This window comes from Nicotiana tabacum, chromosome 1 (genome assembly GCF_000715075.1).
Source record: "Nicotiana tabacum cultivar K326 chromosome 1, ASM71507v2, whole genome shotgun sequence".
NCBI classification, from domain to species: domain Eukaryota; kingdom Viridiplantae; phylum Streptophyta; class Magnoliopsida; order Solanales; family Solanaceae; genus Nicotiana; species Nicotiana tabacum.
Window position 1 is genome coordinate 80,081,118 of NC_134080.1, and position 26,064 is coordinate 80,107,181.

The 26,064-nt window shown below is 35.4% G+C and overlaps 3 protein-coding genes across 3 annotated transcripts; 1 reads left to right on the top strand and 2 right to left on the bottom strand.

Annotated features, from left to right (window-relative positions):
• The first annotated feature begins 268 nt into the window (after positions 1-268).
• On the top strand, positions 269-10,351 carry LOC107765393 (proline-rich receptor-like protein kinase PERK14). The gene is made up of 7 exons (XM_075253734.1): positions 269-929; positions 2,225-2,716; positions 3,627-3,713; positions 4,569-4,639; positions 4,960-5,045; positions 5,595-5,742; positions 9,513-10,351. The coding sequence occupies exons 1-7, from the start codon at positions 374-376 to the stop codon at positions 9,693-9,695; spliced, it is 1,623 nt and encodes a 540-aa protein (XP_075109835.1). The 5' UTR covers positions 269-373; the 3' UTR covers positions 9,696-10,351.
• A 9,999-nt stretch (positions 10,352-20,350) lies between these two features.
• Positions 20,351-23,102, bottom strand: LOC107790880 (phosphate transporter PHO1 homolog 10-like). The gene is made up of 11 exons (XM_016612853.2): positions 23,061-23,102; positions 22,806-22,935; positions 22,601-22,721; positions 22,238-22,499; positions 22,045-22,149; positions 21,928-21,972; positions 21,679-21,831; positions 21,320-21,598; positions 21,083-21,219; positions 20,874-20,958; positions 20,351-20,777 (listed from the first exon to the last, which is right to left on the bottom strand). The coding sequence occupies exons 1-11, from the start codon at positions 23,100-23,102 to the stop codon at positions 20,730-20,732; spliced, it is 1,407 nt and encodes a 468-aa protein (XP_016468339.2). The 3' UTR covers positions 20,351-20,729.
• On the bottom strand, positions 23,059-26,027 carry LOC142181188 (phosphate transporter PHO1 homolog 7-like). The gene is made up of 5 exons (XM_075253804.1): positions 25,939-26,027; positions 25,138-25,189; positions 24,346-24,810; positions 23,412-23,715; positions 23,059-23,132 (listed from the first exon to the last, which is right to left on the bottom strand). Exons 3-5 carry the CDS (start codon positions 24,776-24,778, stop codon positions 23,111-23,113), a joined length of 759 nt encoding a protein of 252 aa, XP_075109905.1. The 5' UTR covers positions 24,779-24,810; positions 25,138-25,189; positions 25,939-26,027; the 3' UTR covers positions 23,059-23,110.
• Between the last annotated feature and the right edge of the window lie 37 nt (positions 26,028-26,064).

Below are 26,064 nucleotides of genomic sequence, written 5' to 3' on the forward strand. Positions count from 1 at the left end.
TCCGGACATGTGTCGGTTTCCAGTATAAGAGAAAGGAAAAGAGGCACAACTATACAAAGGCCCAAAGAACATAAATGAAAACTTTCCCGGGTTTATGTCCAATAAATTTCTTTAGTCTATTAGAACTACCAATTTTCTGGCAAAACAAAATTTGATATTTATTCAATGAAGATTGAAGAGAAAAAGACGAAAAAAGAAAAGAAAAAGAAATGACAAACAAATAAAAGGCACTTGAGTTGTGATGCAGGTCACAGTAGTAGTAGTAGTGTACTTGCGCACGTCCACTACTTAAGCAGTTGTATTAGGAACTAACTATACATGTTAATTACTAATCATCTTCTTAATTATCCATGCATTCCACTCCATAACTCCAATGCCTTCACATTCACCGCCACCGTCACCTTCACCTTCTCCCGCATCTCCACAGCCGGAAGGTGAAAATGGTATTACTTTTCCACCACTATATTCAACAGCCACTCCTAAACCGCCGCCAGCAGTCGTGAACTTTTCACTTTCACAACCAGCGCCATCGCCGGCTCCACTATCCACGGACGTGGCATCGAAGCCAATATTTGAGCCTATTGATTACAAAGTAGCTTTACAACCACCACCGCCGGCAATATTTACTCCTCCGTTACCTACGCCTATTCCGGTACTTTCAACACCGCCGCCTCCAGTAACGGCGTTTTCGTTTCCTGCAAATGATTCGTCAACACCAGTTTCTGATGAAACCTCGCCGCCGCCGCCGCCGCCGCCGCCGCCGCTTAAAGTTCACTCGTCGTCAAGTACATCAGTCGGAGGAGTAATTGGAATTTCTGTAGGCATCACCGGAGCTTTCTTCATTGTTGCTGTAGTAATACTTTTCGTTTGTTACAGGAATAAGATTAAAAATGGAAAATTACACGATCATGAATCTCCACGGCAAAAAGGTAAGCTCTTTCTGCATGGTACGAAGGAAAATATGTTACTTCACATAAAATTTTAGTTATTTTTTGCTGTTTGGTTGAATATAGTTAAGTCACCGGTTTACATATTAATATATCATGATCAATAAAATTTTGTTTAATTTGTTATTATTTGAAATAAGTGATATATAGTAAAAATTATAATATTTGAAAAAGAAAACGTCCGACCTATAAATAAAGGAAGTCTCCTGAAAATATTTTTTATCATGCCAAATCCTCTGCCTGTTTTAGGATCTCTTTTTCTGTACTCATCAAGCTTTTAGTTATTTATTTATTTGCAGTTGTTTATTTCCTTGTTAGCTTGACATTTTGCAAAGAAATGTACGTCCAGAGTTGTTAGTTTTTATGGCAAACTTTTGCTGTTTCGAAGATAATCTAATACTTAGTAGCTATTTCATTATATTATTCTTGTCTTATGATATAGTAGGGATACAAATTATTTCTAATCCTATTTCCAGATTAAGTAATGACTATTACCTCTACATTCAGCTATTGAAAATTTAGTGATCAAAATTTTTTAGTCTTTCCTATTACATTTTATTAGTAGCAACTTTTATACAAAATTACTACTAAAAATAGGGACTTTTCTCTCTAAATTCATCATGACAGACAGCAGTTATGTGCAACATACCAGAAGTATACTTAGAATCTGATGGCTTTAAACATATCATGTCATTTCTATAAAACAATATTATTAAGAGTAAAATACGAGTATTAAAACTGAAGTGTTTTTAAATATAAAAATGTGTCAACTTTATCCGGACTAGACAAAAAAAGGCTAAACTACAAGCAACCACATTCTTAACAGTCTCTATTCATGACCTTTGTCTCATTAGATGGAAAGTCAGACGGTTTACCAAAAGGGAGGGAAGGGATAAATTTTGAGGTTCTTTTTTATTATGTAAGGGTAAAGCCCCTACCATTAATAATCTAAAAGAAGTGGAAGGTTTTAATGTCTGGTAAAAGGTACTTTCAAAACCAAAGTTATCATTTCCAGAAGTGTGACTTTTGGTACATTAATCTCCTAAATGGGAAACTTCACGTCTAACCAACTATAATGCTTAAATCTTGTTTAGACAGGCTACTTTGCTTAGATTTGTTTTCATTGATTTCAAATATAATTGCATTTTCTGGAATTGGATTTGATTATAAATATTAGCAGCTTAATCTATCAAAATGCATTCAAAATTGATGTTCACCAAGAAATATGAGTTCAGCTTGGTATTTTCATTTGATAATTGTTTTGATTGATTCATCAGATGACTTGTACCATGATCTGCGTCAAAGTTTTAAACAGCATAATGCAGCAAATGGTTCTCCTGTTTCCCCCAAGCAAGTGATACCCTTCCGCCCACTTCACTGCTTTGACAACAATGCTCATTCCAATTCCAATAATTTAGATGTTGAAACTCGTTTTTCACCAAAAGACCACATAGCTGTTTTGGGTGGCAATTTCACATATGAAGAGCTGTGGTCAGCAACTAGTGGATTCTCTACGTCCAACCTTCTAGGTGAGGGTGGATTTGGGTATGTGCACAAAGGAGTCCTTCCTACAGGAAGAGAGATAGCAGTTAAACAGTTGAAGATTGGTAGCCATCAAGGGGAGCGTGAATTTCAAGCAGAAGTAGAGACTATTAGCCGAGTGCACCATAAACATCTTGTCTCTTTGGTTGGATACTGCATGACAGGAGTAAAGAGGTTGCTTTTTTATGAATTTGTTCCCAACAGGACCTTAGAATATCATTTACATGGTATGTTCTCTTTTTCCTTAATTCTGGAAGTTTGAGGAATTAGTGTGTCAATAAGATTTTGTGACCAGCTTAATTCATTATTCTAATTCTGCTAATATCTATACACCAACAGATTGAATGGAAGAAGCCTAGACATCCCTAATATGATATGATAATTAGGGCTTAAATAAACTCTATGTTAACATGACTAGCTTATTCCAGCTTACTTTCTCTGTATTTCTCTTTCAAAGCTTGTTAGACACTTACTCCTCAAGAGGTAAAAGGTCTATACCAAATGGACAATCTTTAAGGGGTTACTTAACTGAGCCTTGTAAAGTAGGTTCCTTGGTGGTCTATGACTTTACCACACACGAGGGTGGCCTAGAATTACATGAAACATGCTTTTTAACATGAGAAGATAATAGAAGAGCTTGCAAATCCATTCTACTTTTGTGTTCTGAAGCCCCATAATCTTGCATGTTATAGAATTGCGGTTTCTCTCCTTTTGGAAAGACCGTCCTTTGATATCTTCAGCTATCCTTGCAGTTCAATTGCAATTTTCCACATAATTCTCATAGTTTAGATAAATTTGGTTCATTGTGGTATCTGTCACTTGTTTTTCCAACATCTTCGTAGATTAGTATGGTTTATACTAACACTCTTTATGTGAGTACATTTGGTGGAGTATCCTCCGTGGTTCCATGCAGTAGATGTGTTATTTGTTACATCAGTAATTTTAATGCTTAGTGTAATGGATGTTCCTATTCATCCTGATACATGTATTTTTAAAAAAAGAATTGTTTTAACTCTTGTATCAGTTTATACTTCTTTAGTCACTTCTAAATATCAAATGTAATAATGTTAATTGGTTCCTCCGATATAAGTGTCCTTCTACAAAGCTGCCTATGAAAATAAATTGTATGGTATGCAGGGGCAGCACAGTCCTTTATGGAATGGGCATCTAGAATAAAAATTGCTATAGGATCAGCCAAAGGATTGGCATATCTGCATGAAGACTGTGAGTCTGCTCTCTATCTCTGCCTTGGCCTCCGATGTTCTTAATTTGCATTTTTTTGTGCTAGTTGACTAGAGGTGTCCAAAGGGGTAAAATAAATCGTTTGGCTGCTTTTTACCTTTACCAATTTTTTTTTATGGAATTCACCTTTACCCATTTATTTTCCACTTACCGTTTTAAACATGTTTACCAAGGAAACTCTTCTCAGTGTGCTTGTAGACTGACGAGTTGGGCGGCATAAATGGTTTTATAGTCATTACATCTTTGTCTTCTGTTTTTCTCCTGTAAAAGATGTAAATCTAATTTTCTCCTCCCAATAGATACCATCGATTCTCTTCTAAAATACCACCTCAGTTCTGAATCTCTTCAAGGTTTGAGGTTTGGGTACCTAGGTTCTACGGCCTGCTGATGGGTAGCAGCCGGTCATAATTCTTAATTTGTCAAAGATTTCACATGAATATGCATTGGAGAAACTGTACCCACTCCATCTCACTTTATGTGTCATGTTTCCTTCTGAAATGTCCCAGAATAATTGACACACTTATATACAAAGACTTTATACTTTTTGGTCCAATCATAATCTGAGTAACTCAATGTCCTCAAACAATAGAAAATTTAGCTAAATTTTTTCCTGTCAAATATGAAATCAAATATATTATATAATTTCTCCTACCGCTACCAATTTAATATAGAAGTCAATTTATCTCTGCGCTTTGTCAAGTGGTCATGAATAACATGAAATGGTGGGACAGTTCGATTATGATTGCTTAAATTAAATTTACATAGAATAAATATCACTTCTTTTGGTTTAGCAATCACATGTAATCTTGGTTTGAAGATACAAACTTGTGGCTGCAGGTAACCCCACTATCATTCATCTTGATATCAAAGCAGCTAATATTCTTCTTGATTCTAACTTTGAAGCTAAGGTAACTTTGTATAACAATTTCTGGTGTTGCCACTATGTTTGTATTCTATCGTTACTGTCAAAAAAAGGTCAGGCTGCATTCTTCTATCGACAACTGGCTTCTGAGTGCACCTAGAATCGGCTGTTGATGTAAATGTTTTTTGCTCTTGAATATTAAAATTTATATGATGAGATTAATCTGACCCAAATGAGCATCTACACAGCTGTAACATTCAACTGCATTATTGATTCTTCTTTTGTTTCTTTTATCTTTTTTCATGTGACAACAAAGTATGTATATAACTTCATTAACATGAATGGAAAACTTTGATTTGTATCTAGGTTGCTGACTTTGGACTTGCCAAGTTCTTATCTGATTCAAACCACCATATTAGTCATGTCTCCACTAGAGTGGTGGGAACTTTCGGGTGAGTTTCATTGGCCCTGTCTCTGCTACAATGAATAAAAAGATCTGACAAGATCAGCATAGAAGAAGCAAAATTATCACTATGTACTGGTCAATATACTGGGTGGACAAGTCTGTGCTACCATTATCAAGTAAAAACTTGTACTTTCTCTCGTCCTAAGTTACTAGCATTTGTTCTCTTTGCTGAACCTGATATTTAGCATAGTCTATGCCCTTCCTATAATTTCAGTATTGCTGTCACTTTGCTTCCATTAACTTGCAAACTGATATCATGATCAGATACAAACAGAAAATTGAGCTAGAATAGGACTCTCAAAAATGGGAAATTGTAAAGACATTGATGAAATGGATGACCTTGATTTATGGTCAACCTGCTCAAGATGCAGTTATTCCTCTCAGAGTAACAACAGAGATTTTCCGGCCACTCTGAGGATAAAATTTTGAAGAGAGTGCATAGGACTTTAACCATTGTTTTCACGTGTCTGATAGTCTTGGCATTCTTAGATCTTGCTTTTGCCTTGATTTTTCCTTACTAACCGACGTCTTGAAGGTATCTGGCCCCAGAGTATGCACAGAGTGGAAAGGCCTCAGATAAGTCGGACATCTTCTCCTTTGGGGTTATGCTTCTGGAGTTAATTACAGGGCGTCCGCCTATAATCTCAACTGAATCCTCAGCATGCAGCAGTTTGGTCATCTGGGTATGTGAAATGCTCCATATTCTTGATCGCTGTTCAGCATTCTTAAGCGCCTAACACACTTATGTGCATTTAGATGGATGAGTAAAAAGCATATGTGCAACTTCATAACTTGTTAGATAACATAATGCTGAAACTTACTCTGTCCGACTACCTTGTGCCTTGCGGTAAACTAATCATATCTTCAATATGGAATGACTTTCATCTTGCTATAATCTTATCCTAAACAAGCTATCGACTGTAATTTTTTCAAGGCACTGGTGCCATAAGTTTGCCTTTCTGAATATCTCTTGATCCTTTGGAAGGTCTATTATTGGTGGTTTTAGAAGCAACTGGGTATTCTTTTCTTTTCTTCCTTTTTTGCCCCTTTTTGTGAGTGATAAAGGTCAAGAATGTTTTCGATGGCAGCGGTCAGTATCACTTGAAATCAGCCTCTTACAGAAACGAAGAAAAAGCTCTGCCTTAAAATCACATTTTTTCCTTATACGAAACAGATGAGCAAATCCAAAGGAACTAGTGTTCCTTAAAACTTCATCAGCGTCAAGCCAAAGCAAAAAATACAAGGCCATCATAGAAGAAATCAGAAGAACTTTGTCATCCTTGTACCAAAAAGATTTGGCTTCTGGACACACCCCCTTTGAGGATGGAAGCTCTCAAAATTTTCTGTTGCATCTCTTGCAACTACTATTAGATTGTCCAAAATCTCATTCTCTCCTTAAATCACGGAGTTTACCATAAATCCGCAATAATGACATCTATCAGTTTAACTCTTTTTCTTGGAAAGTTTTTAGATATGGAGTTCCTAGAATAAATTTGTTGATCTCCACAGGATTATTATTGCTAATGCTGCTTAAGTCCCTCAATTTATCACAATTAATTACATAAGCTAATTCTAAATTAAGTTCAGGAAGAAGGATTTCATTGGGAGCTTCTTGCATGTTGCTTCCTCACAAACTCTTTCTCACAGTTGCCATTATGGGCGTCGTCGTCCTAGATCAGGGAAAATATCTTAATGGGTCTCAAAGATTCTAGCAGCTAATGCTTGCCATTCTTGAGTTGTAAGGAAATATAGTGTCGCAAGATCGTTTCGTCCAGAAGTGTAATGTATGATCAAACCATTAGTTATATGAAGGTTTAATAAATCTCATAGCCTTTTGTTTCTATCCAGACATGGCCTCAGTATTCTGTCGCCATTTCTCCCTCCCTTTTCTTTTCCCTCTTCAACAACAACAACAACAATTATCCAGTAATATCCCACATAGTGGGGTCTCTGGAGGGTAATGTGTACGCATACCTTACCCCTGCCCCGATAGGGGCCGAGAGGCTGTTTCCGATAGACCTTCGGCTCAGAAAGATGAAAATAAAGTAAAAAAAAAACAAGATGAGAGAATTCATTAGTAACTCCAATAGAAACCGTAATAGTAACATACACATAAAAACCGAAAGATGAATAACATGCAATAACAGTAACCATAATCTAAGGCCCGGGGCTAAGACAAACAACAAGAATAGTGTGGGTCCAACATAAACTGCAAGCCATCTAAGACCAACCCTAATCCAACCCCACCTCACCCCCGGAATGAAGTAAGGAAAGCTTTACTACCCCTATCCCACAACCCTAATGCTTGACCTCCAGGCTTTCCTATCAAGGGCCATGTCCTCGGAAATGTGCAGTCGTGCCATGTCCTGCCTGATCACCTCTCCCAAATACTTCTTAGGTCTCCCTCTACCTCTTCTCGTACCCACCACGGCCAACCGCTCACACCTCCTCACCGGTGCATGAGGCTTCTCCTCTGTACGTGCCCAAATCATCTAAGTCTCGCTTCCCGCATCTTGTCATCCACAGGGGCGACGCCCACCTTCTTTCGAATATCTTCATTCCTAATCTTGTCTATCCTAGTGTGACCGCACATCCACCTTAGCATCCGCATCTCTGCTACTTTTATCCTCTGGATATGGGAGTTCTTAACCGGCCAACATTCTGCCCCATACAACATGACCGGTCTAACTACAGCTCTATAATACTTACCTTTGAGTATCGGTGGCACTTTCTTGTCACACAAGACTCCAGATGCAAGCCTCCATTTCATCCAGCCCGCCCCTATGCGGTGAGTGACGTCCTCGTCGATCTCTCCGTCCCCCTGAATCATCGACCCAAGGTACTTGAAGCTATCTCTCTTGGAGATGACCTGTGGTCCAAGCCTCATGTCCCCGCCTACATCCCTCGACTCAGCGCTAAACTTGCATTCCAGGTACTCTGTCTTAGACCTGCTCAATTTGAAACCCTTAGACTCGAGAGTCTGTCTCCAAACCTCCAATATCTCGTTAACACCGGCCTTCGTCTCTAATCAAAACTATGTCGTCAGCAAATAACATACACCATGGCACCTCCTCTTGAATATGGTGTGTCAAAGCATCCATCACCAAGGCAAATAAGAACGGGCTAAGCGTTGAGCCTTGGTGTAATCCCATAACAACCGGGAAATGCTCCGAGTCGCCTCCCACCATCCTAACCTTAGTCTTAGCTCCATCATACATGTCCTTGATCGCTCGTATGTAGGCTACCGGCACGCCCTTCGCCTCAAGACATCTCCAGAGCACCTCCCTAGGAACCTTATCATACGCTTTCTCCAAGTCAATAAACAGCATGTGCAGATCCTTCTTCTTATCCCTGTACTGTTCCATCAACCTCCTAATAAGGTGGATAGCTTCCATAGTGGAGCAACCCGGCATGAACCCAAACTGATTGTCGGATATAGACGTCGTCTTCCTCACCTTCACCTCTACCACCCTCTCCTAGACTTTCATGGTATGGCTAAGTAACTTGATACCCCTATAATTGTTACAACACTGGATATCACCTTTGTTCTTGTTCAACGGTACCACTGTACTCGACCTCCATTCCTCCGGCATCCTCTTCGTCCTAAAAATTACATTGAACAACCCAGTCAGCCATTCCAATCCTGCTCTACCCACACACTTCCAAAACTCAACCGAAATTTCATCTGGCCCGGTCACTAACCCTACTCATCTTACGCAACGCCTCCACGACCTCCTCCACCTTAATGCACATGCAATACTTAAAATTTCTTTTCCCTCTTCATTGGTGCCAAAATGGACAGAATTAATTATGTCATTTTAGTGTCTAAAATCAGAAATACCTTTACAACTCTGTAAGGAGAGTATTTTGATGACCTCATTATCATTTTTTTGTATTAGTAACCATTCTGGTACATATCCAATATATAATCAATTAACAGTAACTTTTGTTTCTGGTTTTCATATTCTTGGTTTTGCTGTAATTATTTCTGAACATATAATAACTTCATCAGCTTGCTCGTTTCTCATAAGAAAATAGCAAAATATTTTGGGAACTAGAAGTATCTTTAGGCCTCTACTTCAATATACTTTCAAGGATATGCATATCATTGTTGTCAGCTCGTTTCGCTCTTTTCTTATAGTATAACATTTGTACCCAGTGGTGGAGGCAGGATCTCCACGAAGGGGATTCAAAAAAATATTTTTGTAGCTAGTGGGAATTGCACCTATGACCTTACGAAGATTTTGAACCCCTTGACCCCTAAACTACACTTTTGGGCTGTGTTAAGGGGGTTCAAAACTTAATATATTGAGGTAAACAACAGATTTTGCCTTATATATACAGTGTAATTTTTAGGCGAAGGGGGTTCGGATGAACCCCTTCCGCCCCCTAAATCCGCCCCTGTTTGTACATAGCTAGCATAAGAAGACTGTTATCTCTTTCTGATATGCAGGCAAGGCCTTTGCTTAGAAGAACATTGGAAGATGGAAACTTTGACTCTTTAGTGGATCCATGTCTAGGACAAAATTACAATGGTGAAGAGATGGCTAACATGGTTGCTTGTGCTGCTGCTTGTGTACGCCATTCATCATGGAAAAGACCACGGATGAGTCAGGAAATTATATCTCCTTCTTAATTTTCTTTTCTGTGGTGCTGGTAGACTTCTTCTAGATGTTTATAGACCACTACTTTGCTTCTTATTTATTCCTTTATGCACCATCTACGAAAAGAAGGGCTAAAGACGGTATACAAATTTCTTCAGGTAGTTCGTGCTTTAGAAGGTGAAGCTTCTCTCCTGGACCTTGATGAGGAAAATAGACCAGGACAGAGTACAGTTTTTGACTATGATTCTGATGGAAGATTTTTTTTTAAGAATTTAAGCAAATCCAGCACAGCATTGGGAAGTCAAAAGAAATGGTAATACGAGTACATATGGTTGTAACCACACAATGGGGCTCTCATGGCAGTAAACCGTTTGAAGACGAAGTGGGATGGATATATGTAGTTCTTTTCTTTCTTTATATCTTTTCTTCACACTGGTGTAGATAAATCGAGGGTGCTTGAGGGGAAAAAAATGGTCACTACCATCAAAGTTTTGTTTCACAGTCACGAAATTTTTCCAGATGATTGATCCTTTATACTTCTTTGAAAGTGCAAAAAAAGAAAAAAAGAGAAAGAAAACAAGGAATCAGCTACAAATATTCAGTTTTATACTAGTAAGTATAGGTTTTGTGTACTCGATAAATACATGTGCTTATAGGCCTGTTTCCCTCTTTCTTTTCTTCTTCCCTTGTGGACGTGGAGTATGAAAAAGAATTCTTGTGTTATAGCCGTTTTCAGTGACAATGAGAGTGGAGGGATATCCATTTCGTGACTTGTCCTGTAGGTGGCACTTGAATAGAATAGATTAGATTTGGATATCTAAAGTAGATTAGAAGAAAAATGGATATTTCCTACGGGTCCAGCCTTTTTGCTGGATGTTCAGTTTAGTAGTTAACAAATCAATGTAAATTAGAAGTCAAGACTTAAATCCCAAATATGGTTTTATATCTGGTATTCTTGCTGCTTTGGTTCGTGTACGTTAGAGATATCAGTTATATATACTAGTACTATATAAATGTTGATAATATAATGTTAAATATGGTACATAAGTTCATTCGTATATATACATACTGTAACATCCAATTTAGTCACATACATCTTACAGGAGGAGGTCTGAACAGGTTTAAACGTTCCCACCCTGAACTTCATGAGTTAGAAAGTTTAAGGTACACAAGTCCTCGACAGCGTGGTAAACAAGCCAGTGCTGTAGTAGAGTCGGACAAGAGACGAAGATATTGGTAGCTTATAAGCGGTCTGTAACTCTTCATCTCATGGCTAACTTTTGGAATCAAAGTAAAATCCACGGTAACAATATTTATGGCACTTTGAGTGTTTATCAAACGCATAGATAAACAAAAAGGTGCTTATAAGCCAGTTTGACCAACTTATAAGCTTGCTTAGCCAAACACCCTCATAGTTGTTATATTTTGAGGTTAAAGCTAATGTTAAAATACAAAGAGAATAACAAATTATATATCTTTTTTAAGCTAATGGTGCATGCTATTCGCGGATGACATAGTTCTAATTGATGAGATGTGAACCGGTGTTAACGAGAAGCTGGAGATTTGGAGACAAGCTCTTGAATCTAAGGGTTTCAAGCTTAGCAGGACAAAGACGGAATACCTGGAGTGTAAGTTCAGCGCTGAGCAGAGGGAAGTGGGCGTGGATGTGAGGCTTGAATCGCAGGTCATCCAAAGTAGAGACAGCTTCAAGTACCTTGGGTCGGTTATCCAGGGGGAGGGGAGATCGACGAGGATGTTACGCACCGTATCGGGGTAGGATGGATGAAGTGGAGGTTAGCATCTGGAGTATTGTGTGACAAAAGAGTGCCACTGACACTCAAAGGTAAGTTTTATAAAGCGGTGGTTAGGCCGGCCATGATGTATGGGGCTGAGTGTTGGCCGGTTAAGAAATCACATATCCAGAAGATGAAGGTAGCAGAAATGAGGATGTTGAGGTGGATATGCGGGCATAGTAGGATGGATAAGATTAAAAATGATGATATTCGAGAGAAGGTGTGTGGCTCCCATTGATGACAAGATGCGGGAAACAAGGCTCAGGTGGTTCGGGCACGTTCAGAGGAGAAGCTCAGATGCTCCGGTAAGGAGGTGTGAACGGCTGGTTGTGGAGGGCTCGAGAAGAGGTAGAGGGCGGCCTAAGAAGTATTGGGGGGAGGTGATTAGGCAGGATATGGCGATGCTTCAGATTTCCGAGGACATGGCACTTGATAGGTATATGTGGAGGTCGAGTATTATGGTTGTAGGCTAGGAGGTAGCTGAGTATCGTCTTATGTCATAACTTTGGGGGACTAGTTTGGTAAGGATACTATTTTGCTTTTGCTTGGTATCATGCCTTTTGATTTCATGTTGTTCTTATTTTTCCATATATATATATATATATATATATATATATATATATATATATATATATATTTCTTTCATATTGTTCTGGGGTGTTACTAATATTGTTTCCTTTTGTTCTTTTGTTCTTTTGTCCTTTTGTCTTATTGAGCCGAGGGTCTTTCGGAAACAGCCTCTCTACTCCTCCGGGGTAGGGGTAAGGTCTGCGTACACACTACCCTCCCAAGACTCCACTAGTGGGATTACACTAGGTTGTTGTTGTTGTTGTTGTATGCAGTGTAAATTGTTAAGCTCACCATCAAAAGAGTATTCCTAGTCGAATTTTGATTCATTAGGAAACAAAGTATAATTCACGAACTAAATGTCATCTTTGTTTCTATGCTCTTTTTGGAAGAAAATCAGAGAGCAATATTTTTCTAATAGATAAGACAGAGCATTCTTTCTTTTCTTTGGAAGAAGAGGTCCGACCGATCTAATCTCTAATCAATCCATGTTTTCCTTCTTTTAATAACCCTCCATTGGTAACTTTACTGTAACTTTTCCAACTTATCCTTCTAAATGGATCGGGTCAGTTTATGTTGGATTAGTTAGTGTTGATAGAAGTATTTAAGAAGAGTATGTTTTGTCCCTCTTTAAAAAAATAAAGAAAGGAAAAACTGTTTAAATGCACTTTTTTGTCTTATATAGTTTAAATATTTTAAAGAATATTTTAGTGGGAAATTAAAATTTGATTATCTTAAGTCAAGATTGGGCACTTAGACCAATTAAATAGTCCAATATTAATATTTTAGTCACGTATTATTTTATTAATTAATTTCACAAAACACTTTTACAAATTCAACATAGGTGACTGTTGATTTTTAAGAAAAGTGCATGTTTGTGAAGGGATGAGTATGTTAATTTCAACAGACTCCTAGAGGTATTATAATTACTGTCACACCTCCTTTTTCCGCCCTCGCGAGGGGCGTAGGGAGTTTTTCCAATTAAAGGACAATCGAAACGGGATTTGTTTATTTATTTCAGAGTCGTCACTTGGGAGATTTAGGGTGTCCCAAGTCACCAATTTAATCCCGAATCGAGGAAAATATTCGACTTTCCAAATGAAGTCTGCGAACCAGAAATTCTAAGTAAGGAATTCTATTGACCCGAGGGAAGGTGTTAGGCACCCCCGAATCCCGTGGTTCTAGCACGGTCGCTTAAACTGTTGTGATGGCTAAAATATCTGATTTTAATACATGTTCAAAAACTATAGTGCAATTTTAACTTTTAACCGCTTTTATTGTTATTATTATTATTTTTACAAGAATGTGAACATTGTTTAAAACATGTCTTTGGATTACGTCACATGACATGCACCCGCAATCCGGAACACATTTTATTCAATGTTTTGGGATTTGGATTTGGGTCGCAAAAATGCGCACCCGTGTTTAAGAATGTATTATTATTAACATCGTGCCTAAAGCGATTAACGTATTATTATTTATGGGTAAGACCGTGGAATTCACTAAATAGTCCATCCCGAATTCTAAATACTCAATTAAACATTTATTGAGGGCCCCGCAATTGGTGCATTTTATTGGGCGAGGCTCATCTCATTTATTTTTAAAAGACAATCCTAAAATGCCTACATTATTTTCTTATAAATCTGTCTCTACAAAATAAAATAAAAAAATATCTTAATTTATTTACATGCTGAAATTAACCAATAATATTTACTCTAAACAATATTTCTACCAAGTTCCTACTAGATGGCCTATTCGTTTGATTTTTGACTCGACGAAGTTACTACACCATTTATTTATTTAGGCAATATATGCAGATAGTTCAACTGTTAAGCTATCGTCGAATGTTCCACTATGTGTATTAAATAGCTACATGATTCTGATTTTTTGCAAGCTAAATAATTTGTACATACAAATAAAAATCAGAATATAATTAAAGCTAATTCAGAATTTCAACTCTTCATTTTTCGTATTCATGTTTCATATTCGGATTACAATAACCAGCTTTTCAGTTGTGTACCTGATATTGGAAACAAAAGAAAATGAAGATGAGAATCAGCAGCAGTAATAACAGTACAACACAGCAACAACAGCCCAGCAACAGTAACAACCCAGTAACAGACCGGTGGTGTAGTAATCCCAAAACAAATGCTTCCAACTTTTATGAAACAACAACAAATTCTGATTTCAAACAATGAAAGAAAGCAGAAGATTTTTTTTTAGTTTTTTTTTTATTTTGAAAGTTTAAATATTTTTCGGAATTTTCTCTCTCTTAAATGTTCAGCCCTATTTTTTCTCTCTGTGTTTTTCTGTTCTGTCTATCTGTTTTTTTTTTTCAGATTCGTTCCTCTCCGTTCTTCTCCTCTTTTTTGTGTTCAAGACTTCCTATATATAATCTCAACCCTCTAATCAATTAAAAATCAATCTCTTTCCCCTACCAAACCCATTATCTTCCCACTCATCCGCATTACACTAAATAAATATATCAACCTCACCCCATTACATTTTGTCCCCCATGCCTAACATAAACAAATACAAGATTCCTCCCCACTAAATTTTGTCTTGTCCCCCCTTTATATTAAACAACTATGTCACAACTCACCCCATTACATTTTGTCCCCCATGCTTCACATAAAAAATTACAAAATGTACAATTCCTAAACTACCCCTCCGACCTTACTGAAATTACCAAACTACCTCTGAACGTACTGCAAATTACCAAACTATCCCATCAGCTATAACAAATCAATTAATCACACTCAACCAAAATACAGCCAATATGACCAATTTCTACACAAATTTAAACAACAAATCACATGAACATGATTTCTTCAACATTTCAACAACAAATCACATGAACATGATTGAACAACAAAGAACAACTAAAATTTGATTGAACAATATTTTTAGCAACAAACAAACCTATTTTCAGATTCAACAACAACAATCAAACAAGTATATTTAGATTTCTAAATTCAATAATATTGAACTTAAAATCAACTCTAACAACATTACAACCAACAAATCCTATATTAAACTTAAACAAGATTATGAGACAAATTCAAGAAATAATCATAAATGATAAACAAGAAATCAAACTATACAAATTTCGGATTCAAGATCAACCAAACAAAGTATGAACATGAATGAAAATATTCAATAACAATAACAAACAAACTTTGTTCAAACTTCGAATTAAACTTAAACAAAACAAATAAACATATTCAAATTATTAATCTTCAAATAATCAATTAATCTTTCTTAAATTAAATCCAACCAAAAATATAACAAAGATATATGATCCAAAATTAAAAAGCAAAACATAACTTCACATTAAATTACTAAATTAAAAACGAACTTTAAACAAAGATGACCATGAATTAAATCTATTTTTAAACAACAAAACATGACGGATTCACATGATTTAAACAATGTTAACAATTTCTGAAAATACATAAAACACATGAAACAAATTGAAGAAACAATTAATTTAAACTTCAATTTGAATCTAACAAACATTAACTAACAATTCCTTTTTTTTTACAAAAAATTAACATGAAAAACAACTAATTAATTTCCCATTTGAATCTGAAAATTAATTCAACAAAACACATGAACAAACTAAAAAATTATTTCAACGACGAACAAACAAAACAAGAATTGAATTATTTAACGATTTTGGATCCGGAAAATATATGAACAAAAATAAAACTTAGAACAACTAACCGGAGATGAACAACGACGAACTTGAACCATGTATGGACTGTTTTGACAAATATCGACCAAAGCTCGAACAAAAGCTTGAACTCGACTTTAAGAAGTAACGTCGAAACAGTAGCAGCAGTTGGAACGATGAGGTGAAGCAGCAGATGCCGGCTCAAAACAGCAGCAGCTCGACCTCGACGTGACTGGAAGGAGGAGAATGAGCAGCATCGCGGCAGCAGGAGAAAGACGATGAAGCAGCGGCGATGGTGGCTTCGAACGGGCAGCAGCGGACGAGGAAGTAGAAGCAATGATGAATGAGCTGAAGAAGCTATGGTCGTTGACTGTTGCTGCGTTCAACAGCTATGGTCGTCGAGGAGGAAGATGGCGATGAAGAAAGCTGGAGCAACGACGCAGCAGCTATGGAAAAATAATGGAGCGGCAGCGTGAAGGTCGTTTGGTTGAAGGAGGAAGACGACGCAACAGTGTGTGTGTGTGTGTGCCGTGAGTGTGTGTGTGTGTGCCGTGAGTGTGTGTGGCGTGAGGGGAAGGAAGGAAGCCATTGATGGAGCTTGGAGCTTTTTGGGAAGATGAAGAAAAGAAGAAGAAGAAAGATAGGGGGGCGGGTAGTTTAGTGTTTAGGTTAGGGTTTTTTGATTTTGTTTTTTCTTTTTGTTTTTGTTTTATTTTTGAAATGCAAGATAATAAGGGTGTTGGGTTATGGACTGGGTCGACCCAGTTCGAAATGGACTGGGTCGTTTGGGAAGATTGGGCCATTTTTTGGGCCTGTGGCTTGAAATCGAAGAAGAGGCCCAATTCCGACTTTCTTTATATTTTCGCTCTCTTTTCTTCTTTTATTTCTCTAAAAATAAATTATAAAAATACTTAAATTATTATTAAGAACTAAATTAAGTTATAAAAGCGCAAATTAACTCCCAATAACAATTAACGCACAATTAAGTAATAATTAAGCATAAAATTGTATATTTGGACATTAAATGCTAAAAATGCAAACGATGCCTATTTTTGTAATTTTTAATTTTTTGTAAAACAAATTTAATTACTAACAATTGTATAATTAAATCCTACATGCGAAATGCGACATATTTTTGTATTTTTAATAATTTAACAAATAAACATGCAAAGACAAACATACAAATAGTTACACAAAATATCACAAAATTGCACACTAAGAAAAATTATTTTATTTTTGATTTTTTTAGGAGTAATTCTCATATAGGGCAAAAATCACGTGCTTACAATTACCTGTATCATCTCCAAAACGAATACAAATTCAGATTTTCATCTCTTTCTATTCTACTTATTTCTACAAATCACAAATATTATGTTCTCTAATTTTAATGGTTTTGTAAAATCCTGAAGGAATTCTATTATTATCTTTGCAGCAACAAAGTAGGAAGCTAAAATTCCTTAAGAACATTGATTATACTATCAAAGCCAGATCACTTCATCCCATTAGTTTTTCCCACAGTCATGGGCAACCTGCGATCCAAAACCAAATTAATATAAGTCAATTACTTAAATGGTCACTTATCTATCCCAAATTATCTCCTGAAATCACTTTGCTTTCGTTTGTAGCAACAAAGTCACTGAACTAGGCGTATTGCACTCAAAAGGTCACTCAACTAGATTTTTCAAATTTTGGATTGCTAAATACTCCTATTTTACCCTCTAAATTATAAACATTTATCTTCTTTTTATTTTTTTTTGTTATACTTTTTAGTATTAACAACAAAAATTCAAAAATTTATTTACACAATTCAGAATGAAAGAAAATAAAGGTTGTAAAATATATATTCCATGCACGTAATATAAAAATAAATATTTAAATAATGGTATTTTTATAATATACATTATATATTCTTGAAAATTATGCTCAATTATATTATTATGTTTCTACCAACTTTCCGACGACACAAAGTTATGTCACTGGAAAGTAGGGGGACTATCTGTATAGGGTGAAATAGAATATATATATATATAAAATATAATTGAGCATTATTTTCAAGAATATTTAATGTATATTATAAAAATACCTTTATTTAAATAATTATTTTTATATTACGTGCATGGAATATATAATTTACAACCTTTATTTTCTTTCATTCTGAATTGTGTAAATAAATTTTTGAATTTTTGTTGTTAATACTAAAATTATTATTACTAACAAATTATTCTAATTAAATTTTTTACTATGCTCATTATTTTTTTAATTCCACCATTATATATGCTTAAATACTTTTTATTTTTTAATTTATAAATAATATTTATTTATTCTATAGGTAAGTCGATAATGTAAATTAAAAAGGGAAAAATCATAAGATTAATAAGTTTAAAAGAAATAAAAAGAAGATAAATGCTTATAATTTAGAGGGTAAAATAGGTATTTGGCAATCCAAAATTTGGAAAATCTAGTTGAGTGACGTTCTGAATGCAATAGGCATAGTTTTGTGACTTAGTTGTTACAAACGAAAAAAAAGTGACTTTAGGAAATATTTTGGGATAATTGAGTGACCATTTGAGTAATGGACTCAATTAGTATCCAACAAATACTATTATATTACTTAAGTCATACCTAGTTTTGATATGTTTGGACCACAAAGAGTAGTCCAAGAATACATATATGCGTCATAATAGGAGCAAATAAGATGTGTTTTGCTTAGGAGAAAGATCAATACACGAAGCAACAAATTATATATCTCTCCATTTTTTGAAGGGATGAGTGTTGAAAATGTAGGGAGAATTACATAATAATACACTCAACAAGTTAATATTGCGACCGGATGACCCAGATTTAAGTTTACAAATATGTAGCCAGTATTAGTTGGCTCAGATTCGAAAAAACCCTTCATGCCTTTTTTATTTTGGCGCAAATTTTTCATGATTTTTTATTCTCTTTCTAACCCAAGTTTATACATTTCCATCCCAGTTATAAAAATACAAAAAACAGACCTAAAATCTCTTATTCTCGAAGTTCTATATAGATGAATTTGCTTCAAAGTTTCTGATTTGACAGAAAACTCAACAAGGAAAGAAAAATTTGAAAGTTCATGATTTAGCAGAGAAATCAACGAAACAATTAACTTTATATATAAATTGTTCGAAAAAGTGAGAAAAATACAAAACAAAAAATCATTTTCAGTTTTAACTGCATCTGTACAGTACGTGTATAATGATGTATAAATTTATATAAACTTGTATATGAAATATTGAATAATGTCTACCAGTATTTCGCTGGCATAGAAAAGCAAAATCAGTGTTAATGGAAAACATAGAGAATAAGAAGTAAAAGCAAAAAGAAAAATCTAAATAAAAAGTAACCAAAACAAAAGCAAAAGGGAACTGCAGCAAAACTAAAAATAAAAAGCATGCAACAAAACTAAAATTATTACCGTGAAAGAGAAACTTACTTCAATAGAAAGATCAATGTTGTATATAGGGGTGTCAATGGTTCGGTTCGGTCGGTTATTTTATAAAATTTGTACCATACCAATTTTTCGGTTATTCTATTATGTATAACCAAAATTAGACTTTTCGAAATCGTCCCAATCATGTCGGTTTCTCTTCGGTATCGGTACGGTTCGGTTAATTTTCGGTATTTTTTTAATATCATGTAAAATTCACCAGTAGAAGTAGAATTGCAATAACGTACGTTCTTTAATAGGACTTAGCAAAACTCTCAAGACATTTTTACTGTTTAAAGGGTGATGAATTAAAAAAAGAAAATATGACTAGAGTATAGATCCATCAACTATTCTACAACAGCGTAAAAGAAATCAAACAAAGGCAAAGAAAATATTAATCACACGAGTTGAAAGATATACCAAGCTGGGACTCAAGAATAAAGTCTATAGAAGATTAAATATTCAAAAAGATAAATCTAAATTATATGAAAGGAAACATATTCAATACATTGTAGTTTGTTACTCATAATTGCTAGAATACTTTGTGTCTTGCTAATAAAGATACTTGCAATAACTTAGTTTAAGTAGAAGTAGCATAATAGGTTTTAGGAATTAGTATTTTGAGTTTAATTACTTGTTGGCTTGTAATAGTTTTCATAATTCCAAGGCTCAAAGAAAATTTAATGCATTATTATTTTTAAACTTACTAAATAAATATATTTTCTACATGTAAAATTTATTCGGTACACTTCGGTTTTTTTTGGTTTATTTTTATAAAATAAAAAACATACCCTAATTATCGGTGCGGTTATAGATTTATATAAAAAACTACGATTTTTTAAAAAGAAACCTAAAAATCGATTCGATGCGGCACGGTTCGGTCGATTTAGTCGGTTTTCGAATATCCATTGACACCCCTAGTTGTATAACAGTATTTTTACACCCATTATACAATATTATACATTACACCCTTATTATAATTTTGTATAATGTTATATAATATTGTATAATGATGTAGAACGGTGTATACAAAACTGGATTTCATCTTCAACTTTCTTCTTCAACTAGTATGGTTTCCAAAACCAACATTAATCAAACACAGTTAACCCAACACTTAAGATTCATATCATTACAAGCTTTTACAATAATTTTTAACTTAACCCTATCACGTTAGAGTAAGATTTTCCAAATCTGAGTTGAACTTAGAGCTTCAAAGCTCCTTTTAATGGAGTTTTTCATACGGATGCAACAAAACTTTAATTTTTAATTTGGACACCTATAAATCGAGATTCAAATATTTGAGATCTATAAAAATTTAGGAAGATTAAGCAACTCAGTAGAGACACCTATTAATATTCAGATCTATGTGAGTGAGAGAAGAGAAAGAAAGGAGAAAGTAAAGAGAGGCGGTGGAAAGTATAGAGTGTGCTGGGAATGAAGAAAAACGAAAATAAATAAACCCTAAAAGTGTGTCTCTAATAGTGGCTAAAGGCTGAAAATTTTCTTTTAGATTACGTACAACCTGGGCCAAACTAGGTAAGGACTTCAAACGTGGGCCGTTTTCAGTTGGGCTGTTAGGCTAAGTGACAAGGACTGTAATTCTTCCGAAAATGTATGCATTGCCACCCTAATAGAAAAGGATGATCTATTACACAATCTACTCATATGAAACAGAACATATTTTAAGAAGAGTGAAAGTGTCATTCTACTCGTGTTTGCCAACCTTCTCGTCGTATGTAATGAAGGGCAGTGGGAGTGACTTGAATGCTCGGTACTCACCAACATTGTTTAGGTGCTCATTCTCCAATCTGAGACACAAGTAACTTAAAAATGTATCCATTTTCTTTCCTCTGTTATAAGTAACAAGTTGTGAAAAGGAGGACAAGGTATAACCTTGAACTCCTAATATCAGCTCAGGGACAATAAACTTACCTAAAGACATTCCAAATGCCACGACGAAGAATCTCCAAGCAGGCAAATGTGCTTGTTGTGGCTTTTCCGCGTAGTGGGCGCATGTCAAAACTCAATACTAGTTGCAGCCATACAAATCTCAGGAGAACCTCAAGAATCTACCATCAAATGTGCAAAAACAAAAATATTACTTAGATGACAAAGAGAGAGAGAGAGAGAGACGGGGGTCTTTGAGTTTCATCGACTTAGAAACTTTACCATAGCTATATAATATGCACTTTTATGTGGAAGTAAGAGCTTGTCTCTCAGAAGAAAATTTCTTGAATTTCTTTGAAGAAGACCCCAGTCCATCCTGATATCCCAACATATGTTTGCCAGAGCTGCAACAACCGAGCTAGCCAAAGCCCATACTTTCCAAGTCATTTTTTTCCGTAGTCTGAATGTTGACTGAAAGACAACTGACAGAAGCATTGAGAAATAGGTGAAACCGTTAAATCCATGCTTCATGTCTTTCTCTTCAATTAATCGTCGCATACACTGTACATTAATTTGGTCCACTGAGTACATGCAGATATATAGGCCAGTGTACAAGTTAATTTTGGCGAAGTGTTAAGTACCTGGAGGAAGCGAATCCAAAAAGGTATGGCAGCTGAAATGTAATAGAAGATAACGTAGACATCACTAACGTGGCACATTTTTCGTCCTGGAGACAATGCTTTTCCCCAACCATAATAACAAATGTAGTATACAAAACTTCTTATGGCTTGTGTCTGAGGTCAAGCAGATGTAGAGAAAAGGTCAGAAATCCAAAAATAAAGAAAAACAAGATCCATATCACCTATTGATGGCCCAATTAAGTAAGAAACCTGGCTTGTTAGCTGATCTGCCAAGAAAAAATCAACCATTTTGACCTGCAGATTAAGAATATCGACATAAGATGTTGTCCAACATATATAGAATTCAAGCCTAGTAGAATCAATCACCTTGTAGAAAGGAGCACAAATACAATGGAATAGACTTCGAATAAGGAAGAAACGGCTTGAACGATAGATTATGTTAAAAGGACACAGACATATGAGAACTAAACCCTGCATTTGAATAAGAGAATGGTGATTGGATAAAATGTACTTATATGATAGTGCTCAACTGGCATTTAACTTATATCTAAAATCTCACAATGAGTAAGCCCAAAGGAAGGAGTTCAACATATGTCTCGTGATCTTGGATCGTCGAGTCCATCCTGATATGCAGATGTACCAGAAAAGTAGTGAGTACAACAACTGTAAGACCAGAGGCTAAAACGAAAACTTCTCTGTGGTCTAATTCGGTTCCTGGCTTGAACCCAAGTATAATAAACGAGTAGTTGATTTTATAGCACCTCCACAAGTATATATTCACAGCAAAAAGAAGCATATGTAAGATAATGTAACCGTAGAAACTGCAAACAAAACATAAGGTATATATATGTTAGAGAAAATTGAGAAGGTCATAAGTATATGAATTTTCATTTTAACTGACAATCTGAAAGTTTTCTTTAACTTGTAAAGGGGAAAAATGCTATCCAAGTATAAGGTGGCATCCTTCTTGTCCAGTAACTTTCTTGTTTGCATGACTAAAGCAACGGCAATAATTAGAGCAATTGAGAATCCACAGAAGAATCCTACACAATGAGCACAAAGGTTATAATAGAACCTAAATGCAGAAAATCATAAATTGAAAAAAAAAAAAAGGAGCAGTTCTCAACCTGAAAGAAATCGTACGCGGTGGTTCTCTCTTTTCCTTTTTGGCCTTAATAATTTGATGCCATCCCCCTGCTTAAAATTGGAAAAGTGCTTGACAAATGTTGCTTCCACCTTGTTCAGAAGAACAGTAACCTAGAACATGAAAAAGTAAACTAAGTGATTCTTTATTGGTGCATATAACTAGACTTCTTTTACCTAAATACTGAAGAGCTAATGGAAAATAAATCCAAATATCTTGATTTAGTGATGAAACAGACCTCATCAGAACTTCCAATATAGGAGTTATCAACGACTTTCATGTAAGATCTCATTGCTTTTCTTGAAGTAATCTGCAGTCAACCAGTGATGCAATTTATGGTCATTTAGTGGTAACTAAAATAATACTACTATTATTACCATGATTGTCCACAGAATGCAACTTTCTAAACCTACTCCGGGATTGAAGTTTTATTCAGAAAGCTATATATGCACCTGATGAGTGTCTGACCTTTTCATATTTTTCTAGGATCTTAGAAAATGCTGAGAGATTCATAAAACTGTTTCATCAATTGAAAAAAGAGTCAGAATAAATGCAGAAGAGAATCCAAAATGTATCTTAGATTTAGAACCTGTACTGATTTAGGCTGCGAAGTTTCTGATAGAACTCAACAAAGGCCTTTTTCAACTTTTCTTCAACCTCTAGTTCCTCTTGACTGAAGCTACACTCTTTCTCTGTGGTACCAAGTAATAGTTTTTCTACAGATGATTTTGGACCATCAGATGTATTTTGAATTTTGACACATTCAAGAACGTCTGAGGGAGTTCGTCCATGTTCTTTTAATGAAGGATCTTCATTATTGTTCGAAGAAGCTGGTTTTATGTTGTTCTCACAAGACATGTCCACTTCTTTTGTGAAGTCCATTTGGGCTTTCTCTGCATTTAGACATCTAATGAGCGCAAAACTAATCTTATGAAGTAGAAGCATGGAATTAGAATGTCCACAACTGTTTCGCTGCCACTACAAGAAGGAAGGCTTTTATCAGCAATATTTGTGTTTGCATATGCTGATTGTTGTTGCCAAAAATACTTCTAGAAACATTCTGTGTCGATCTTTGCAACACTCTGCACCATCTCAGTGAAAATATGAAATTACGAGATTCTAAATATTATTCAGTGGAGGCTAAGTTAGTCAAGACACTGCAATTATGGGCATAAACAATTGCAAAAGATGTACAAAAAAGAAGGTACATAAATTGTGTACATCTTGTGGGTTTCTGCTGCAATATGGTTCAAAACAAGTGGTGCATAGGCTTTCAATATTTGAGCTACTTGCTCATGTTCTTAGGTTCCCTAATACATAGCAATCGAATATACAATGTTAATCTGTCCTTATTATCGTGTCTAATTAATCCTAGTACATAATCTACGAATCAAGAACGATGCATTTGTTCAATAAGACTATGGTACAATTTCCTATTAAGGCTCTCGTTTCTGTTTGTATTCACCATAATTCATGATCATGAAGGCAAGTAACGACTGATAAAATGATAGTGGCAGACCTACCTACACTTGAAGTCCTGCTTGGAGAAGTCGCCTTTGAGGATGCTACACTATCTGATTCTTTCACCTTTCTACGGAGAGCAACCAAAGCATCCATTTGTTCGGCCAATGCAGCTATTTCTCCCTTTGCTTCTTCCACTTTGTCTTTGTAAAAGCTATTAACCTTTTCAAGCTCATTATCCAATTTTTCGAAAAACGATTTCTCATCTTCTCTTAGTTCTGCTGCTATACAGAACTTTCCATTTGTCAAATCTTTGTGTTGGCTTTCACTTTCTTGGTTCTCAATATCAACTTTCCTCTGAGTATTGCGGTGAGGTAGAAAACTAAGATTGAGGCGGTTGATCTCTTTCAAGAGGCATTTGAGCTCGCTATAATCCATATAAGCTGCAATCCACTCAGGCACCATTTGATCCTTAAATTCTTTACCAAACTTCATTCTTCTTAAAAATCAGCAGAGTTCAGTTCTCTCTGTAATTACAAGCCAAGACCGTATATGTAAGAACCTGTATTACAAAACTCTTAACTATCACTGAGCTTCCTTTATTATTGTTCTCCTAAAGCAGCTATGTTGCGCGGACTCTCCAACATGTAGTCCAACATGTAGCCGCAGCCGTATCGGATCCTTCAAAAATGCACTACTTTTGGAGGATCCAACACGTATCCTGCCACATTATCAGAGAGTTCGAGCAACATAGCTAAGCAGTAATAATTCAAGATAAAATGTAAAAAGAGGTTCAAACAAAGCGCATGAGATTCTAACTGAGAGAAGTATAAGGGAAAAAGAAGTAAACTTACAGCAATAGGAACTAGGAGATAGCTATGCAATCAAGTTCTGCTGCAGCAGTACCTAGAAAATGAAGTTTGTGAAATAATGTAAATTATGCAAAACAGAATTCAGTGACCTTTTAATGTTCCACATTGATTACATTAGCCATCACTTTGTGCTGAAGCTAGAAGAACATATTTTGCTATTTCTGTATGAGTTAATTACCATCATCTATTTATTAAGATTGTCGGTTTATGCATTAAGCTGGTCATGTTAATTAGAGTTCAAATGAGGCTGATATACATTGGCTGTTGAAAAAATCAAAGGTAATAGTACCCATATATAAATTATGATCTAAGACTAACAGAAATATGAAAGAATTCCATATTTCATACACCTATAAAGTATTAGCTCATTCTCTTAAACAACTCCCACAATTAAGAACATGCATAAATATTCTCCTTTCTCTTTTATACTTCAAACTAAGTCAGTAAAATTTAGGTTTGTCTATAAGTGGAACACAACATAAAGAATCAGTGAACAATCCCTAGAGGTTCTGAATCTCCTAACCAATAATAACATGACAAGGATCCTCGCTTTGATATTTATACAAAAGCATTAAGAAAATTGAAGAAAGAAGAGATATATAATACACATTAACCAAACATCATTTTAGCAATAAGTGTTAGCAAATCAGTGATATTAATGAGATAATAAAATATAAACTCGATCTCTCAAACATTACACGCCACTCATTCATTCATGATTCATGCGTTTGCATTCAGTGATAAATATTAATATTGTGTGCTTTTATGTGTCCGTAAGATTACCTTCAGTTCAATATTGGAGAATAGAAAGAACAAAGCTTTAGAGCCAGTTGGGTTACACTTTACAACTATGAACTATATATGTATATATATGAAGATTAAAGCGGTTGAGTTAAGGTTTCAACTTGG

What these genes read in the sequence shown, in the direction of transcription:
- LOC107765393 (XM_075253734.1), top strand. Translation starts at nt 374, where the DNA reads ATGCCTTCACATTCACCGCCACCGTCACCTTCACCTTCTCCCGCATCT. An exon ending in CTTAGAATATCATTTACATG is followed by an intron (nt 2,717 to 3,626) that starts GTATGTTCTCTT and finishes TATGGTATGCAG; the next exon opens with GGGCAGCACAGTCCTTTATG. An exon ending in GGCATATCTGCATGAAGACT is followed by an intron (nt 3,714 to 4,568) that starts GTGAGTCTGCTC and finishes TTGTGGCTGCAG; the next exon opens with GTAACCCCACTATCATTCAT.
- LOC142181188 (XM_075253804.1), bottom strand. Translation starts at nt 24,778, where the DNA reads ATGAAGTTTGGTAAAGAATTTAAGGATCAAATGGTGCCTGAGTGGATT. An exon ending in AAGCAGGACTTCAAGTGTAG is followed by an intron (nt 23,716 to 24,345) that starts GTAGGTCTGCCA and finishes GTCTAAATGCAG; the next exon opens with AGAAAGCCCAAATGGACTTC. An exon ending in CGCAGCCTAAATCAGTACAG is followed by an intron (nt 23,133 to 23,411) that starts GTTCTAAATCTA and finishes GGTTGACTGCAG; the next exon opens with ATTACTTCAAGAAAAGCAAT.
- LOC107790880 (XM_016612853.2), bottom strand. Translation starts at nt 23,102, where the DNA reads ATGAAAGTCGTTGATAACTCCTATATTGGAAGTTCTGATGAG. An exon ending in GTGCATATTATATAGCTATG is followed by an intron (nt 21,220 to 21,319) that starts GTAAAGTTTCTA and finishes ATTTGATGGTAG; the next exon opens with ATTCTTGAGGTTCTCCTGAG. An exon ending in GGCATTTGGAATGTCTTTAG is followed by an intron (nt 20,959 to 21,082) that starts GTAAGTTTATTG and finishes CTTGTGTCTCAG; the next exon opens with ATTGGAGAATGAGCACCTAA.